General features: G+C 46.0%; 1 protein-coding gene across 1 annotated transcript; it reads left to right on the top strand.

The window, feature by feature from the left end:
* The first annotated feature begins 359 nt into the window (after window positions 1-359).
* LOC100283401 (uncharacterized) lies at window positions 360-1,678 on the top strand. Its single transcript, NM_001371934.1, has 2 exons — window positions 360-639; window positions 725-1,678. Exons 1-2 carry the CDS (start codon window positions 507-509, stop codon window positions 1,426-1,428), a joined length of 837 nt encoding a protein of 278 aa, NP_001358863.1. The 5' UTR covers window positions 360-506; the 3' UTR covers window positions 1,429-1,678.
* Window positions 1,679-17,499: the final 15,821 nt, after the last annotated feature.

The following is a 17,499-nucleotide window of genomic DNA, read 5'->3' as shown; positions in this document are numbered from 1 at the left end:
ACGGAAGGAGTAATTTTTATTTCGTCAAGTACTTTGGAATTCTAAACTTGATTCATATCTTTATAAGATTATCATCAATTACTAAAAACGAGTAAAATTAAAAGCTATACATTCGTTTTTTTTGTTAAATAAATGGTAACCAGTGGAGTAACCAAACCGATAGCAAACAATCCCCGTAGGCCGTAGAGCACGAATCGAACCGCCGGCAAAGCCAGGACCCGCAGTTCAGCTGAGTTGAGGCCACTCAGTCAGTCAGAGACAGCTCCACACGTGCGACTCACCCCGCCACGTGGGCGCGGCCCTTCTCACTTCGGACCGCGTCTATTAATCCCCTGCTGCGCGCGGCGCGCCTCCTCCGCAAATTAAGGCTTCAGCTCGCGCGAGACCTCAGCTTTCACTCGAGTGAGTGCGAGTCCATCGCCGGAGAGAGAGAGCGAGAGAGCACGCAATCGAGTTAAACAAGCTCTGTCTCTTGGTTCTCTGTCCACGGCGGGAGAGTGTGAGAGATGGGCAGGCAGCCGTGCTGCGAGAAGATCGGTATCAAGAAGGGGCCGTGGACCGCGGAGGAGGACCAGAAGCTGGTCACCTTCCTCCTGTCTCACGGCCATTGCTGCTGGCGGCTCGTCCCCAAGCTCGCGGGTGCGGTGCATATGCGTGCACAAATGCATGCAGATGGCGGCATCCCGGCATGGCTTTCCTCACATTAGTTTCTTGGTCCCCGCAGGGCTGCTGAGGTGCGGGAAGAGCTGCCGGCTGCGGTGGACCAACTACCTGAGGCCGGACCTCAAGCGCGGCCTCCTCTCGGAGGAGGAAGAGGCGCTGGTCATCGACCTCCACGCGCAGCTCGGCAACCGGTGGTCCAAGATCGCGGCGCGGCTGCCGGGGAGGACGGACAACGAGATCAAGAACCACTGGAACACCCACATCAAGAAGAAGCTCAAGAAGATGGGCATCGACCCCGTCACCCACGGGCCGCTCGCTCCGGCCACTCAACCTCTGGCGCTGGCGCTGGCGCAGCAGCGCGATCCTCCGCAGGTGGTGCGAGAAGAGGAACGTTGCGACGACGACCCCAGCAAGCAGGCATCGTCGCAAGGGCTGGCGGCGGTCGCCGACGAGGACGACGACGTGGAGGAGACGCCGGCGAGCGCCGCCCAGCCGCACGGCGCGACGACCACCTCCCCTGCTTCCGCAGCGGCTGGATCCGTCTCGCCGTCCTGCTCCTCCTCGGCCTCCGGCGCGGACGCGGACGCGGACGCGGCCGCCTGGCCCGGCCCCATCGACCTCTTCCTCGAAGTGGACGGCATCATGGACATGGACTGGGCGGGCATCCTTTCGGGCTGCGGCGATGACGACGCCGCCGACATAAGCGGCGTCGATCTTTTCGACCATTACGCAGGCGATGGCTTTGATGAACAAGTCTGGATGTGATGCATGCTCTTCCTGCAGGTAGCAGTGAGTACACTGGGCGGTAGGATGGTTAGAACTGTGTTGTTACTGGTGATCGTATCTCTGCTCTTGCGTTTGCGTGTCCAGTTGCCTCTCTTGTTTTCTTTGGTTTCTTGGGTCAATTCAAGTTCGCCCGCGTCCATGCATGCATGGTTGCTGGTATGGGGGAGAGGCACGGCCTGGTTTGTGTGGTACGTTCTTCGTGAAGATTGAGGAATGAATTGTGATTGCGTCAAGCTGTTGATCTCAATCTCGTGGCTAGGGATCGATCATTCTCGGATCAAGAGCAACTGTCAAATCCTTCACCACCCGTGTACTGCAGTTCAGGAATGTGAAATTTCTGATGTAATCGTGCTACCTTCCACGGTACTGTCCTCAAGTACAAGAGTGAGCCCATGCGAGGACAATGGCCAAACGCAGAAATTAATATCGCAAACCCCCAACTAAATCAGATTCCTTGAGATCGATGATGCCTGCTGCAAAGACTAGACTGTAAATCTGAATGACCATTGGAGCCTCAAAATAACCCTTACATCAAACCCTTTACCTTTTTTTCCTGAGAGAGATAATTCCTTATTCGATATTAGTAAAGTTTCTAATTTATCTCTTGACTCTCAAAATATAAAATATGATTTTACCTCTATTAAATAATTATCTGTGTATGAATACTTCTTCTATTGACCAAACATTCTTCCGTTGTGCGTTGACCCTTGAAGCAAATAAAGAAAATCTCGATTCGACCGCCTTTCATGGAATCATGGCCAGGCCCGGCCCTGAGGGTAGGCAGGGTATGCCGCCGCTCAGGGCCCCCAAAGTTAGTAGGGCCCCCAGTCCGACCTAAATAGATATATACTCTTATATATATGTATGGTATATATTTATTCTATTCCCAAAATCTCTAGCCGCTGCTTGCCGGTAACCATTGTTAAAGATATTGCAAATGATTTTGGTGTAAATACATCATTTTCAATAAAGCGTAAAGCGGTGAGAAAGAAACAATTTGATGAAAGTAGGTGCCACGAAGAAATTCTAGAAAATGAGAGAGCTTTTCAAGTCAACTATTTTTTGGTATTAGTTGACATGGCGAGCACTTCTTTGAGGACCAGATTTGAAGAACTCTCCATGTTTAGGTATATTTGGGTTTTTATTGAGCTCATGCACACTAAGCTCACTAAATGATAGAGAACTTGAAGAGTTTTGCACTAAATTTGCAAACACTTTCTCTCATGATGGTTCATGTGATGTTGAGTTAAATGATTTGATTTCTAAATTGAATATTCTAAAGTTTACTTTGCCTAACGACACATTATCTGCTGTGGAGATTTTTGAGCATATCAGAGTTGTGGATTGTTATCCTAATACCTCTATTGTTTATAGAATATTATTTACTGTGTTTGTTACTATTGCATCTGCTGAAAGAAGCTTCTCAAAATTGAAGTTACTGAATAATTATTTAAGATCAGCAATGAGTCAAGAAAGGTTGAATGGTTTGACGCCTTTATGATCGAGAAGAAGCTATTGAATGATATCGATATCAATAATATAATCGATGATTTTGTATCAAAAAAATTTAGAAGAAATTTTATAAGATGAGAAGTGACAAGTAAATTTTTATTATTTCAGCCAATGTTATTTTATAAACAATAATGTGTAATATTCTATATTACAGTAACTTATATACAGTTTCTTTACTGATATGTATTTAGTAGATGTGTAGATGATATATACATATATCTAGTTATATGGGGCCTCTATATAAATTTTTGCTTAGGGCCCCCGAAATGTCAGGACCGGCCCTGATCATGGCACGTACTACCGCCCTAGCCAGCCGTGAATCTGTGTTTATATATAGTGTTAGTGTAAAGGAAGGCCGGAGATTACAAGGTCAGCGTGCGCTTGGCTAGCTTATGATGATGATGCATGAAAACAAGGAATAATAAACGATTTAACGATCGACAGGTGAGGTTACAAAATCGAGCAGGTAGCAAGAGCTTCTTTGGATGAAGGCTAGCTACAAAAAAATGTGTCTGCACACGAGACTTCAATTCTCAGGGCCGATTAAGAACCAAAACAAACAAGCCTCTCCAGTACAATCTATAATAGTAGTGCTCCCTCTACGTACACACCAATTTGTAAAGGCATTTCGTGAACGTCAAGAGAGTCAAATTTTATAGCATTTGATCGATAATTTAGCTAACAAGTTTTAAAACATTCCTATAAGGTCAATAGTTAAAATATAATTTAGAAGGTTGTGACATGCTATAAGGTGTCTTATAAGTCGTAAACTAGGTCGGAGAGAGTACTAGCGTCATAAAACATGTGACCAAGATACGGCGATCACTCCTTCAAAGTTGAAACCATTTTTACTCCTACATCCGAAAAACGACCTGCATATATATCCAAATCCTACTGCCTGAGTAGTGAGTACGTAGTATACTAGGCTACTATAGCTCGATCTCTATATACAACAGAAACTGCATTTACATCGATGAGCTAGCTAGCTGTCAGGTCAGTCGCGGTTGGTGGCCGGTCGATCGCCGGCGTCGTCCCACTCCGATTGGGCTCGCCGGCTTCCACTGGGCACGCTACAGCTACACCGTGCCTGAAGGCTGTTGCAGGAGGAGTGATGTGCGTGCCCGAAGCCGCGATCGCCCGGGCGGCGAGCGAGACGACAGGGAGCTTTGCCGAAAGCGACGCCGGCGCCCGTTCCATCGGCGTCTGCAAAAGCCAAAGCTAACTTCCCGGCCCGCCAGCCATTAGCTGCTGCTGCTGCTGCTGGCCGGCCACCACAATATGCATTGTGTGTAGTCGTCGCGGGAATGTTTTTTCCCCCCACCTGGAATGACCTCAGCGTTGCGTCAGGGCTGCGTCACAATTTTCGCTCCAAGCGTAGACTAACTACTCATCATCGATTAGACGATTATCCCCTTCTCTGTTCAACAGAACATTCACCGGCCGCCAACAAATACCTGGGGTGCAGGTGCACGTACCAGAGCTCGACACGTCACTACTACTTGTTTTGCGAACTGGCTCCGATGACACGTACGTAGGTACGTACGTATATATGTATAAATACGGTGCATTATAGTGACACGCCTAGCGAGTAATAGCGTGCATGCAAATCTCGTACTACCTGTAAAGTGCAGGGCGGCCACACCCCTACCCATGATGGCGGCCAAGGGAAAAGCTAGCTACGAATGTCGCTCATCAACCACGGCCACGACACATGATGTGCGGTGCAGGTTGTGCAGCGCAGCATGCAGCTAGCGACGGATCGGTCGGAGCCGGTGGTGGTGGTGGCGGTGGCGCTGGCGCTGGCGAGACGTGGCGAGGCCGGCGGAGCCCCAAGTGTCTGGCCGCGAGCGAACGTACGTACGTACGCACGCGTGGACCTCGTCGCGCTTTCTCCCCTTTTTTTTCCCGCCCTGGGACGGGGACGGGGACGCGCGCGCGCGGGGGGTCGACGGGACGACGAAAAAGGCTTTCGGGCCGATCGTGCCGCGATGGCCCGAAATGACGGTGCCTTTTGTTTTTGTTTTTCCGGGGGCAAGCGCAAGCCAAAGCGAGGCGGGGGGCATGTGTCAGTCAGGCGCTGCGGATTGCAATGATGGGACAACGAACTCGGATCTCGCCGTGCCCGGACGCATGGACCCACGGTCCACGCACACGACGGCGACGAGGAGGCGGCCTCGCGCGCGCTCTCGGTCTCGCGCCTGGTGCTCTGCTGCCACAGGGTTTTAGTTGCCTTGCATTGAGTGGAAGCGTGCGCTGTTGCATGCACCGCGGCCATCCCGACGCCCACAGAGAAAGGTGCCGGCGCCGCCACCGCCATCTTATTATTCTTTGTTACGCAGTGGTGGCCCGGCCCCGCGGCGCGCCCCCACGCTCATCATCCATCGCTAAATATAAAAGATAATCTCCAGATATAAATAATGTTAAATATTGTTGTCTACAGTATCGTATTCCTATTTTATACGATCCAATGCACTAAGTACTACTATCATTCTACTCCTGGCGCGTGGCCGTAGTGCCAGCTAAATGAAACCAAGCGAAGATCACTACTACTACTACGAAAAGAGGACAAAGACCCTAGCGCGAGCGTGCATTCGACCTTTTTGAGGTAGATATATGCATTTTTGCCCCCACAGACCGGGATGAAGAACGCGTAGGCGGGGCGTAGCCAAGGCCAGCGCGGGCCCGGGGATGGAATCTGCTTTCAACCCGAGCTGTCCACGGCAGCGCGGGTGCTGGGTCGACCGCAGCCGCAGGTGCGGTTTTTTCGCGCAGCATTTCCGAGCGAACCACCGGCACTGTGGTCGACGGATGTGACGGTCGGCAAGGAGTTTTTTTGGCCGCAGGCGGAAAGTACGTAAAAAAAAAGACCGGAGCCGACGCGTGGAGTCTCGGAGCGGAGCGCGCGCCCGCCGCCCCGGCCCGCGAGATGTGACAGCAGAACCCTGCCGATCGATCCGCACCACGCAATGGCCCCAGCCGATATGCAAACGCCATCGTACGCAACGCGAGACCGTGCCATCGGCACTGGCCCCGCCCGCGCTCGCGCGACGATGTGGCTGAGCCGATCAGCTGAGACTGAGACCCCAAAGCGTGCGCGCCCTATCATGTGCAGCCAAGCGGCAGGCAGCATCATCATGTCATGGGTCACGGCGCCATTCGTACACATAGCGGTAGTGGGTTTAGGTGCGATGAGATCCATCTGCCGGGGGGGTCGGCCCCGTGCTCCATTTCTCCTGATTATTAAGTACCTCATCCTCCCTGCCCATCCCAATTCCCAGCACTCCATTTTTATGCTCGGCGGCCAATCCATCGTCTCCGTAGCTTTCTCCTGATTATTAAGTACCTCATCCTCATGAATTTCTTTAAAATTTCTTGAGTTTCACCTTTGTCACTCAAAAAGAAAACCCAAGTGAATCGAGAAAAATCATCAACAATAACTAAACCATACTTACTACCACCAATGCTAATGTAGGCCACAGGTCCGAAGAGGTCCATGTGAAGAAGCTCCAATGGCCTCTTTGTTGTGACCACATTCTTTGATTGATGTGGGACTCCATGTTGCTTTCCTGCTTGGCATGCGCCACAAACCCTATCTTTCTCAAATACAACATTTGTTAGTCCAATGATGTGATTATCCTTTTGAAGTTTGGCCAAATTCCTCATACCGACATGGGCTAGCCGGCGATGCCAAAGCCAACCCTTGTCGGACTTTGCCACTAAACAAGTCTCAGGCGTCACTTTACTTGTTGTGAAATCAACAAGATAAAGCTTGCCCTTCAAGCGACCGGTAAAGGCAACTGAGGAGTCCTCCCTTCTAAGGATCTTCACATCCACATCCGAAAATAGGCAATTATAACTCATTCCACAAAGTTGTGAAACGGACAACAAGTTAAAGCTTAAAGAATCTACTAATAAAACATTTGAAAGTGATTGTTGGTCTGAGATAGGAATTTTACCAATACCAATCACCTTACTTTTGCCACTATCTCCAAACACAATTTCTTGTGCTTCTTGAGTTAGTTGCAATGTATGAAACATGTCTTTCTCCCCGGTCATGTGATTTGTACATCCACTGTCAAGCACCCAACTTGACCCACCAGAGGAGTAGACCTGCAAAACAAGTTTAGGCTATGCTTTTAGGTACCCAAATTGAATTGGGTCCTACAGTGTTAGTTATAGCCTTGGGTACTCACACACTTCTTTTCATGACTTTTCGTTTAGTGTAGGCACCCACATATTTCACAACTAATTTTCCTAAATCCCAAGTCAACATATAATCACAAAGATATGAGTGGGAAATGGGAGCATTATATTTTTGTCCACTTGAGGATCCCACTTCCTTCATCTTACTCTTTGTGGAACTCAAGTTAACCTTTACCTGAGGTGACTTGTCATTTGAGGAGTGAATCCTCCCCAAGGCATCATATAGGGTAGTTCCCTCTATGAACTTGGGGGATCTCCACCCCTTATGCACTGTGCTAGGGTTTTCCTTGGATGAGTTGAACCCAAGCCCCCTTCTTCCATTGTTGGGCTTAAAGGACTTGTACTTGGGTTCAACTTTCTTTAACCCATCATTGCTAGAGCATCTTTTCAAAATTTCTTTGACCTTCACCTGTGGGCTATGCTTCCTTGCATGGTTAGTTAGACAACAAGAAGCATGATATTTGGCACAATGCTTGCAAGAATCATCATTAGAGCCAGACTTAGATTCAAATACTAAAGTGGGGGCATTGTTGTTCTTGCAATTTTCAAGTTGCACTTGAAGTTCTTGATTTTGAACATTCAAGCTTAACATGCTTGATTCAAGTGCATTCTTTCTATTTGCAAGGTTATCAATAGAGGTTTTCAAGTTAATTACTTCTTTATCTTTATTTTGAATCAACTCTTGAAGCTCTAGGTTTCTTTCCTTTTCAAGGATAAGCAAGTCTTCTTGAGCATCAAGAGTTGCTTTTCTTTTATCTAGCTTTTCCATTAATTTTGTGATAACATTGTATCCATTTAAGCCAAATTCTTTAATCATTTTATTTTTCATGGCAATTTGATCATCATCATCATCATTTGAAAAATCATTACTAAATAAAGTTACCTTATCTCCCTTTGCCATGAGGCAAGTTGGAGTGTAGGAGTCATCTTGAAGGTTGGTGAAGAGTTGCGCGCTTGATGTAGATTGGATGGCCACATTTGCCACCACTTCCTCTTCCTCGGAGCTAGAACTCTCATCATCGGAGTTCCATTCTTCACCAATATGAGCTTGTCCATACTTCTTCTTCTTGAAGTATCCCTTGGTCTTGCCTCCCTTTTTAAACTTATCCTTCTTGTATTCCTTCTTGGCTTCTTGTTCCTTCTTGTTAGGACAATCCGCTATGAAATGACCGGTTTGGCCACATTCATAGCATGCCCTCTTCTTTCCTTTCCTTTGGAACTTGTCATTCTTCCTTACAAATTTCTTGAAGGTTTTGATGAACATAGCTGTGTCTTCATCACTTGAGCTATCTTCATCACTTGAGGTCTCGACCACTTTCTTTGCTTTGTGGTCTTTGCTCTTCTTGAGATTGTCTTGTTCATTTGTGATCAAGGCATGAGAGTCTCTTGTCTTGATGGGGGCTTCTTCGGACTCGTGTTGTTGAATTTTTGCAAATAGTTGATGAGGCGTCATGTCCTCATAATCATCACGATCCCTTATCATCCTTGCAAGACTTTTATCCTTCTCTTTATAAGCTCTCATGAACAATCTTGTGACCTTGGAGTCACTCCAATCTTCACTCCCAAGAACTCTTATTTTGTTGACCAATACCATCAATTGATCAAAGAGTGATTGGAGCGACTCACCCTTTGTCCAATCATATCTTGCAAGCTCACTTTCCAAAGCTTCAACTCTATGTCTTTTAGCTTTGGGATCTCCTTCATGTGACATTCTAAGAATATTCCAAATGTCACGAGCATCTTCTCTTCCTTGAACTTTCCGGTATTCTTCCGGACAAAGACTTCCTTTAATTATGCTCACTGCTTGAGCATTTCGATGAACCTCTTGCATCATTTCCGGAGTCATCTCTTCTCCTTGGGCGGGCTTATACATACCTACATTAACAATCTCCCAAAGACTAGGATGCACACCGATTAAATGCGACTTCATCTTGTCGGCCCACTCATCATAGTTCAACTCACTAAGAGTTGGTAACTTTCCAAGTGGGGCGGAAGAGAAGTTGGGAATATAATTTCTAGAGTAATCGAATTGAACTTTGCTAAAGTCATTACCTTTGCTTTTGGTAGATGATCCTTCGGTGTTGAGACTTACCTTGCTCAATACCTTAGACACCAAAAGATCCACTAGATCGTCATTATAATCAAATGTTCCCTTACCTTTATCTTCTTCGGCCTTTCTTCTTGATTCCTCTTCTTCGGCCTTTTTTCTAGCATCTTCCTCTTTCATTTTGAGGAACATTTTCTCGGCAATCTTCATGGCGAGGTCGAGGACCTTGGGGTCCACTTCCTCACCGGAAGATGTGACGGGGATTTCCTCGAGGAGAGGATCCACATGGTCCCGTTGTGTAGACATGATCGTTTCCTCACGCGGTTAAGCGTAAAACGAGGCACGAAGCTCTGATACCAATTGAAAGTAGCCTAGAGGGGGGGTGAATAGGCTACACCTGAAAATTTTCACTAAAAACTTCGAAATAGGTTAAATTAAAGTTGCACAGGTGCAAACCGGTTCAGTCGATTTTAATCACAACTGAACAAGTTTGAACCCACTCAACTTAAATTTAATAATCTATTGAACAAATGCGAAGTAGTAAAGAAAATAGCTAAAGATTTGCCCTACACAAGAACTACTTAAATGAATAATATGAACCAACCACCGAATATGAAGCGCTTAACAAGAACACACAAGAACACGCGATATAACCCGAGGTTCGGCAACCACCACAAAGGTGTCCTACTCCTCGTTGAGGAACCCACAAAGGGCCGGGTCTTTTCCAACCCTAATCCTCCACAAGCCGACCACAAAGGTCAAGGCAATCTCTTCTCAAATCTGCTCAAGGAGCGGGTGATACAAACTTCTTGGGGTCGTCCACAAATTTGGAGAGTCCCAAGCAACCTCTAACCGTCAAGGAACACGAGGTTCCAAGAGTAACAAATCCGCACACGGTTAAGTTTGCAACGAGCTCAAGAACAAGAGAATGGAAGAGTCGAGATGAAATTGACAGCGAGTTCGATCGAGTTCACCTCACACCAAAGGTCCTTCAAATGATTGAAGGGGATGTGATTGCGGGTGTGAGAGGTGAAGTGAATGCTCTTGTTTGAGGGTTGGTCAGCCAAAGATTCGTGGGAGAGGCAGGAGTTCATGAGAGAGAGAGAGTGTGAGGGGGTATATAAAGGATCCCCCAAAAGCTGGCAGCCGTTGGGAGAAAGTGGGCAAAAACCGGTTGAACCGGTTTTCAAACCGGTTGAACCGGTTTCTGCCAGGGGGATCCCGGTCCACTGGTCTACTCAGCCGGACACTGGACCGGTTTCAAAAACCGGCTGAGTAGGGACAAATTTCGGCTCAACCGGTTTCTGAAAAATATCTGCTGCGACTTTTCTGATAGCTCTGACTGTCAGACAGGTCAGAGCAGAGGTGGCAGGGTGAACAGTACCGAAACCAGTTGAACCGGTTTCAGGACCGGTTGAACCGGTTTTGGGGGCTGAAACCAAACTTTGAGAATTTTGAAGAGAACAAAGGAGGAGACTTTGTGGGAAGTGAAATATGTTTTCCTCAAGAGCATTCATGATCTGGGAAAAATGATCTCAAAGGAGTTTTCAAAAGAATTGAACTTGGCTCGTTTCACAACTTACTTAACCATCGCGGATCCCTCTTAATTGTACGGCGATTCCTATGACTCAAGAATTATAAACTTAGCACTGCCGTTGTTTCATAGCACTTGGAGCACGCCATTTGATGTGGAATTTTAAATCCGCTGTGCTTTATACTTTTATGCTCGTAGGATCTGTGCTTCTCTTGTCTGTAGAAATACTATGTACATATTAGGAGCAAACTTGTTAGAATCTTAGTTTGTTTTGTCATTAATCACCAAAACCCTCAATTAGGGTTGATTGCACTTACAATCTCCCCCTTTTTGGTGATTGATGCCAAAACAAACTAGAGTGGAAATAATAATTAAAAGTTACAAATACTTGCGATAAAAAATCTTTTGTGTATGTGTAGCTCCCCCTAAATATGTGCATGAGTTTTGCGATATTAACATTGACTTGATATGTCAATTTGCAACATATTTAGAGAGAGAGAACAATCAACACCATACACAAAAATGATGAGATATGAAACATAATTGAATATAAAGAGTAAAAGCACATTGAAGCTCATCATTGCATAGCATATGATATGAAAAAGTTCTACAGCTATTACAATAATGAGAGCTCGTCTCATCACATCATCAAGTGTTTATGGCATTCAAGCCATGCATGCAGCAAATAGTTATTACAGACCAAGTTATTACAGACCAAGTGTTCATTACAAAAATAAAGTACTGAATAATAAACGTTCTCCCCCTTTTTGGCACCAAGAACCAAAACGAGAGAGAGAGAGAAGCGCCAATCCAAGGATCACCAGTGGGGAGGAGGATGATGAGGAGCGAAGAAGTGTTGCGCCAGGTCGGAGGCAAAGTGTTCCTCTCCAGACTGGGCCGGAGGAGGAGCACTGCCAGACGGGTCCTGGGGCGGAGGATAAGAGGACGATTGGCCCGGATCCCTGTGATATGGGGGCGGGACAAACTGCTCCGGATCATGAAAATAGGTTTCTTCTTCTTCTTCGACATCATCGGCTGTTGAAAAAGGTACCCCATACGCCTGCTGGTACCACTCGTTGACATCTGGAGGAGGAGGGTGAAGAGGTACATCAGGAGAGCGAGGGGCGAAGGGAGTACCCAAAGCGGAAGCTTGACAACGAAGGTTGTCGTCGGTCTCCCGCTGACGTCAAGCCACCTCATGGACATCTGCAGCAATATTTCGGCACATGGAGAAGAAAGCCGCAAACCCATGGGCCAGACGGGCACCCATCCCACGACCACGACCTCGACCACGACCACGACCACGTGGTGTGGGAGATCCACGACCAGGGGAAGGGCGCGAGGCACCACCAGCAGCAGCACCAGCACCAGCACCAGTACCAGCACCAGCAGATGTATGACCACGAGAACTGGAGGGGGCTTTCCTGAGGCGCCCAGCTGGATTGTTGGGATCAATCCAGAAAGGGGTGTATGACTGATGTCGGGTGCCTTTTTCAAATCTGAATTGGGTCACGACCTCAATCATCTTCATAATGAATGGAGCATGAAGACACCCCTTCAAAGGAAAGCAGGTTGCATGAATAATTTCCTGCCATATCATGTCAAAGACATTAATCCTTTCTGAGCTGTTTGGTTTCATAAAAGAGAGCAAGACCTTGCTCTCCCCAAGGATGTTCATCTGATTTCCCCCTTTTGGAATGAGGGTCATCCTGCAGAGGGAGTTGATATAACGATAATACTTATGAATATTGGTTGACTCCCAATACTTTCCAGACTCAGACAGATGAAGGTCCTTGGCTTCATCTCTTGTGGGCTGCCGGAAATCATGAATCTTGATCTTGTCTCCAGATATATCATCGTCAGAAAAACCAAGAATGTGAGCAAAACGACGATAGCTCACCTTGTACCAACTACCTTCAATGAAGAAGTTCAGATAGGGGTAGTTGTAATGACTCTCCTCGTCAGCAAGCTTTATCCAGAGAGTGGAGTAGAATTGTGCAATCACTTCATCATTCCAATCATATTGGAATGTCATGATGTTCTTCATTTGCTTCCTTTCACAGGCCCTCAGTGCCTGTGACATTTCTGGGTCCCCAATCGCTTCACAACCTTCCCAGTTAATATATCGTTGATGAAGGATGGGTTGATGCTTCTTGGGAAGAATGACAGAATTATAGAAATCCACGTGGTGAAGAGTCCAAAAGCAATTTCCATCGATCCTGGCATCGCGAATACGCAATACAGGATTTTGGAAACGAAGATCCTGGAGAAGAGCAGACCCTCCACTGGCCGTGAAGTCAGTGACTGGCTCATTGCCAGCACGCCGAGCCTCGGCCCGGTGGAGCACCAAGCCGCGAATCACAGGAGCCTGAGCCGGGGGAAGATCAACTTCATCGTCCTTCCCACCATCATCATCACTTGCAGGCTCCCACGCCTGCGGATTCGTAGCAGGTCGAGATCGACCGGAAGGAGTCCGGGAAGTCCGACCGCGAGCACTTTGAGACCCGGAGGCCTCAGTACCCGGCATGACATTACCGCATCCGCGCCCTCGCTTGGATCGAGAGCGAGGAGGGGTATCACCATGGATCTTCTTGTCATCCGAGGAGTCGGATTCGACCACTGCCGGGTTCCTTCGACGCACCATTCTAAGAAATAAGAAATAAGAGATAGAACCTATGATGAGCAAGGATCAACCACGTTTGAGAAGAAACGCATAAGAGATTGAGCATGCACTTCAACCGTTCATATGAGCGGTTCAACTACAACGAACAATATCAAATCGCTAATCTCTGACAGTGTTTGTGACAAAATGAAGATAGTCTAAATGTTGCAATCACTTAAACTAAAATGTACCCAACGAATGATACATAAGATAATCAAAGATGCGTAGGATCGAGTACAAGGAAATAACACAGGACAATACCTTGATCCGAAGATGGGGTCAAGATCTCCCAACGAAATGGAGGAAGATGGTGAAAACACGCCGGGAAGAACGGATCTCCAACCACACTTCCAAAAGGGTGAGGGCTCGAGAGAGTTTGGAGAGGAGAGAGGAGGAAATGAGATGGCGGCGGCGGCTGAAAAACAAGACTGAGAAGGGAAGAGGAGAGAGGGAGAGGTATAAAAAGGAGGAGGTGTCGGCCGCCAGAAAACCGAAAACCGGTTCAACCGGTTCAAAAACCGGTTCAACCGGTTTCGGGTCAAACGGCGCAGTAAAAGCGCGCAGAAAACAGTGTTGACTGCGCGAAAATCCTGGCAGTCTGACAGCACAGACTGCAAAACTGACAGCGCAGACTGCGCGGCTGTCAGCGCAGACTGCGCGCGGACTGACGGCGCGACGGCCAAAACCGGTTCAACCGGTTTCCACCAGGGAGAAACCGGTTGAGTGGTCTACTCAGCCGGTTTACTCAACCAGATTTCAAAAATTGCCCGGAAGGGCTGTAATAGCACTTAGCAAATATGACATGAGATATTTTAAAGATAAAAATGATATTTCTCATTTCATATTGCTCAAACAATCAATTTTCAATCATCAAATTTGATCAAAATTTTAGTTATTAATTCACGTTTCGAGAATCCAAGATATTTAGCTCACTCCTAAGAAAACAAAACCTAGTCTCATCAAGGGGTTTTGTGAAGATATCGGCTAGTTGATTTTCGGTGCTCACATGAAATAGTTCGATATCTCCTTTGGCTTCATGGTCTCTCAAGAAATGATGTCTGATGTCAATATGTTTAGTTCTAGAGTGTTGCACCGGATTATTTGCAAGTTTTATGGCACTCTCATTGTCACACAAAAGTGGAATTTTGTTAAACTCACAACCAAAATCTCTAAGGGTTTGCTTCATCCATAGAAACTGTGCACAACATGCCCCAGCTGCTATGTATTCAGCTTCTGCAGTGGAGAGTGCAACACAATTTTGTTTCTTGGAACTCCATGACACTAAGGACCGCCCAAGGAATTGGCAAGTCCCAGTAGTGCTTTTTCGATCTACTTTGCAACCGGCATAATCTGAGTCAGAATAGCCAAGCAAATCGAAAAAGGAGCCTTTAGGATACCATAATCCTAGGTTTTGGGTGTGGACTAAGTATCTTAGAATTCTCTTAACGGCTACAAGATGGCAGTCTTTAGGATTTGCTTGAAAACGTGCACACATACAGACACTCAACATTATATCAGACCTAGATGCACATAAGTAAAGCAGTGATCCTATCATTGATCTATATAATTTTTGATCTACAGGTTTACCTTCCTCATTTAGGTCGAGATGTCCATTTGATGACATTGGTGTCTTGGCGTGCTTTGCTTTTTCCATGCCAAACTTCTTGAGCATATCTTGAGTATATTTAGTTTGGCATAGAAAGGTACCTTCCTTGAGTTGTTTGACTTGAAATCCCAGGAAGTATTTAAGCTCGCCCATCATAGACATCTCAAACCTGTTCGTCATTACTTTGCTAAACTCTTCACAAAATTTTTCATTAGTACTACCAAATATAATGTCATCAACATATATTTGGCACACAAATAATTCATTATCAACTTTTCGAGTAAACAAAGTAGAGTCAGCTTTTCCTATTGTAAACCCATTTTTAATTAAAAAGTCTTTAAGACAGTCATACCAAGCTCTAGGGGCTTGTTTAAGCCCGTAGAGTGCCTTGTGAAGAAGATAAACATGATTTGGCTTCTTTGGGTCTTCGAAGCCCGGTGGTTGCTCCACATATACTCTTTCTTGTAGTGGTCCATTTAGAAAAGCGCTCTTGACATCCATTTGATATAGCTTGAAATCATGGTTAGTAGCATAGGCAATTAATATTCTAATTGATTCTAACCTTGCTACCGGCGCATATGTTTCACCAAAATCAAGTCCTTCCACTTGAGTATAGCCTTGGGCAACCAACCTTGCCTTGTTTCTTGTAACAACGCCATTTTCATCTTGCTTGTTCCTAAAGACCCATTTAGTCCCAATCACATTTTGTTTGGGTCTTTGGACTAAGGACCAGACTTCATTCCTAGTGAAGTTGTTCAACTCCTCTTGCATGGCAATTATCCAATCCGGATCACCCAATGCTTCTTCAACCTTAAGTGGCTCAAGAGAGGAGACAAACGAGTAAAATTCACAAAAATTAGCTAAACGAGATCGAGTCGTTACCCCTCTCCTGATGCTACCCAGGATGTTGTCCACCGGATGATCCCTTTGAATTGTATGATGGACTCTTGGATGAGGCACTGATGGATGTCTTTGTATTTGCTCTTCCTCATTAGTTACTTGATCAAGAGGCACTTCACCATCAATATTTTCTTGTTCATCTTCTACCACTGTTGGCATTCTTTGATGATTTTCTTCGTGGTTTGGATGACTTGAGGTTGATGGGTTTGCTTGGGTGGAGACATTGTCACTCACCACCCTTGCACCCACATCAACTACCTCATTGGTCATCCACAAGGTTCCTTCTTCATCATCCCTTTCTTGAGGTCTCACCTCTCCTATGGCAAGTTTCTTTATGGCCTCACAAGGTAGTTCTTCATTTCCTGCAGTGTCATTAGAAACATGCCCTTGCGAGCCATTAGACTCATCAAATGTCACGTCTATCGCTATTTCAACCAGACCGGTGGAATTGTTGAAAACACGATATCCATGCGCATTTGATGCATAACCAAGCAAGAAACCCTCGTCCACTCTAGGAGCAAACTTTGAGCTCTTGACTTTCTTGTTAAGAATAAAACATTTACAACTGAATACTCTAAAATAATCAACTTTAGGTTTGTTACCAGTGAGAAGCTCATAAGCAGTCTTTTTGTAGATCTTATGAAGATAGAGGCGGTTGATTGCATGACAGGCGGTGTTGACCGCCTCTGCCCAGAAGTTGTCAGGTGTCTTGTATTCATCCAACATGGTTCTTGCAGCTTCAATTAGAGTCCGGTTCTTTCTTTCCACAACACCATTTTGTTGTGGAGTGTAAGGCACCAAGAACTCATGTTTGATTCCCTCTTCTCCTAAGAATTCTTCGACACCTGTGTTCTTGAATTCCGTCCCATTATCGCTTCTCACTTTCTTGATTTTGAGCTCAAATTCATTTTGAGCTCTCCTCATGAATTTCTTTAAAATTTCTTGAGTTTCACCTTTGTCACTCAAAAAGAAAACCCAAGTGAATCGAGAAAAATCATCAACAATAACTAAACCATACTTACTACCACCAATGCTAATGTAGGCCACAGGTCCGAAGAGGTCCATGTGAAGAAGCTCCAATGGCCTCTTTGTTGTGACCACATTCTTTGATTGATGTGGGACTCCATGTTGCTTTCCTGCTTGGCATGCGCCACAAACCCTATCTTTCTCAAATACAACATTTGTTAGTCCAATGATGTGATTATCCTTTTGAAGTTTGGCCAAATTCCTCATACCGACATGGGCTAGCCGGCGATGCCAAAGCCAACCCTTGTCGGACTTTGCCACTAAACAAGTCTCAGGCATCACTTTACTTGTTGTGAAATCAACAAGATAAAGCTTGCCCTTCAAGCGACCGGTAAAGGCAACTGAGGAGTCCTCCCTTCTAAGGATCTTCACATCCACATCCGAAAATAGGCAATTATAACCCATTCCACAAAGTTGTGAAACGGACAACAAGTTAAAGCTTAAAGAATCTACTAATAAAACATTTGAAAGTGATTGTTGGTCTGAGATAGGAATTTTACCAATACCAATCACCTTACTTTTGCCACTATCTCCAAACACAATTTCTTGTGCTTCTTGAG

Source organism: Zea mays, chromosome 4, assembly GCF_902167145.1.
Source record: "Zea mays cultivar B73 chromosome 4, Zm-B73-REFERENCE-NAM-5.0, whole genome shotgun sequence".
Lineage (NCBI taxonomy): Eukaryota > Viridiplantae > Streptophyta > Magnoliopsida > Poales > Poaceae > Zea > Zea mays.
Note: the sequence above shows the minus strand (reverse complement) of the source record. Positions and strands in the feature narration are given on the sequence as shown.

Excerpts from the sequence above, each read along its gene's own strand:
- LOC100283401 (NM_001371934.1), top strand. The coding sequence starts at position 507 with ATGGGCAGGCAGCCGTGCTGCGAGAAGATCGGTATCAAGAAGGGGCCG. Across the intron at positions 640-724 it reads GCTCGTCCCCAAGCTCGCGG|GGCTGCTGAGGTGCGGGAAG; the intron begins GTGCGGTGCATA and ends TGGTCCCCGCAG.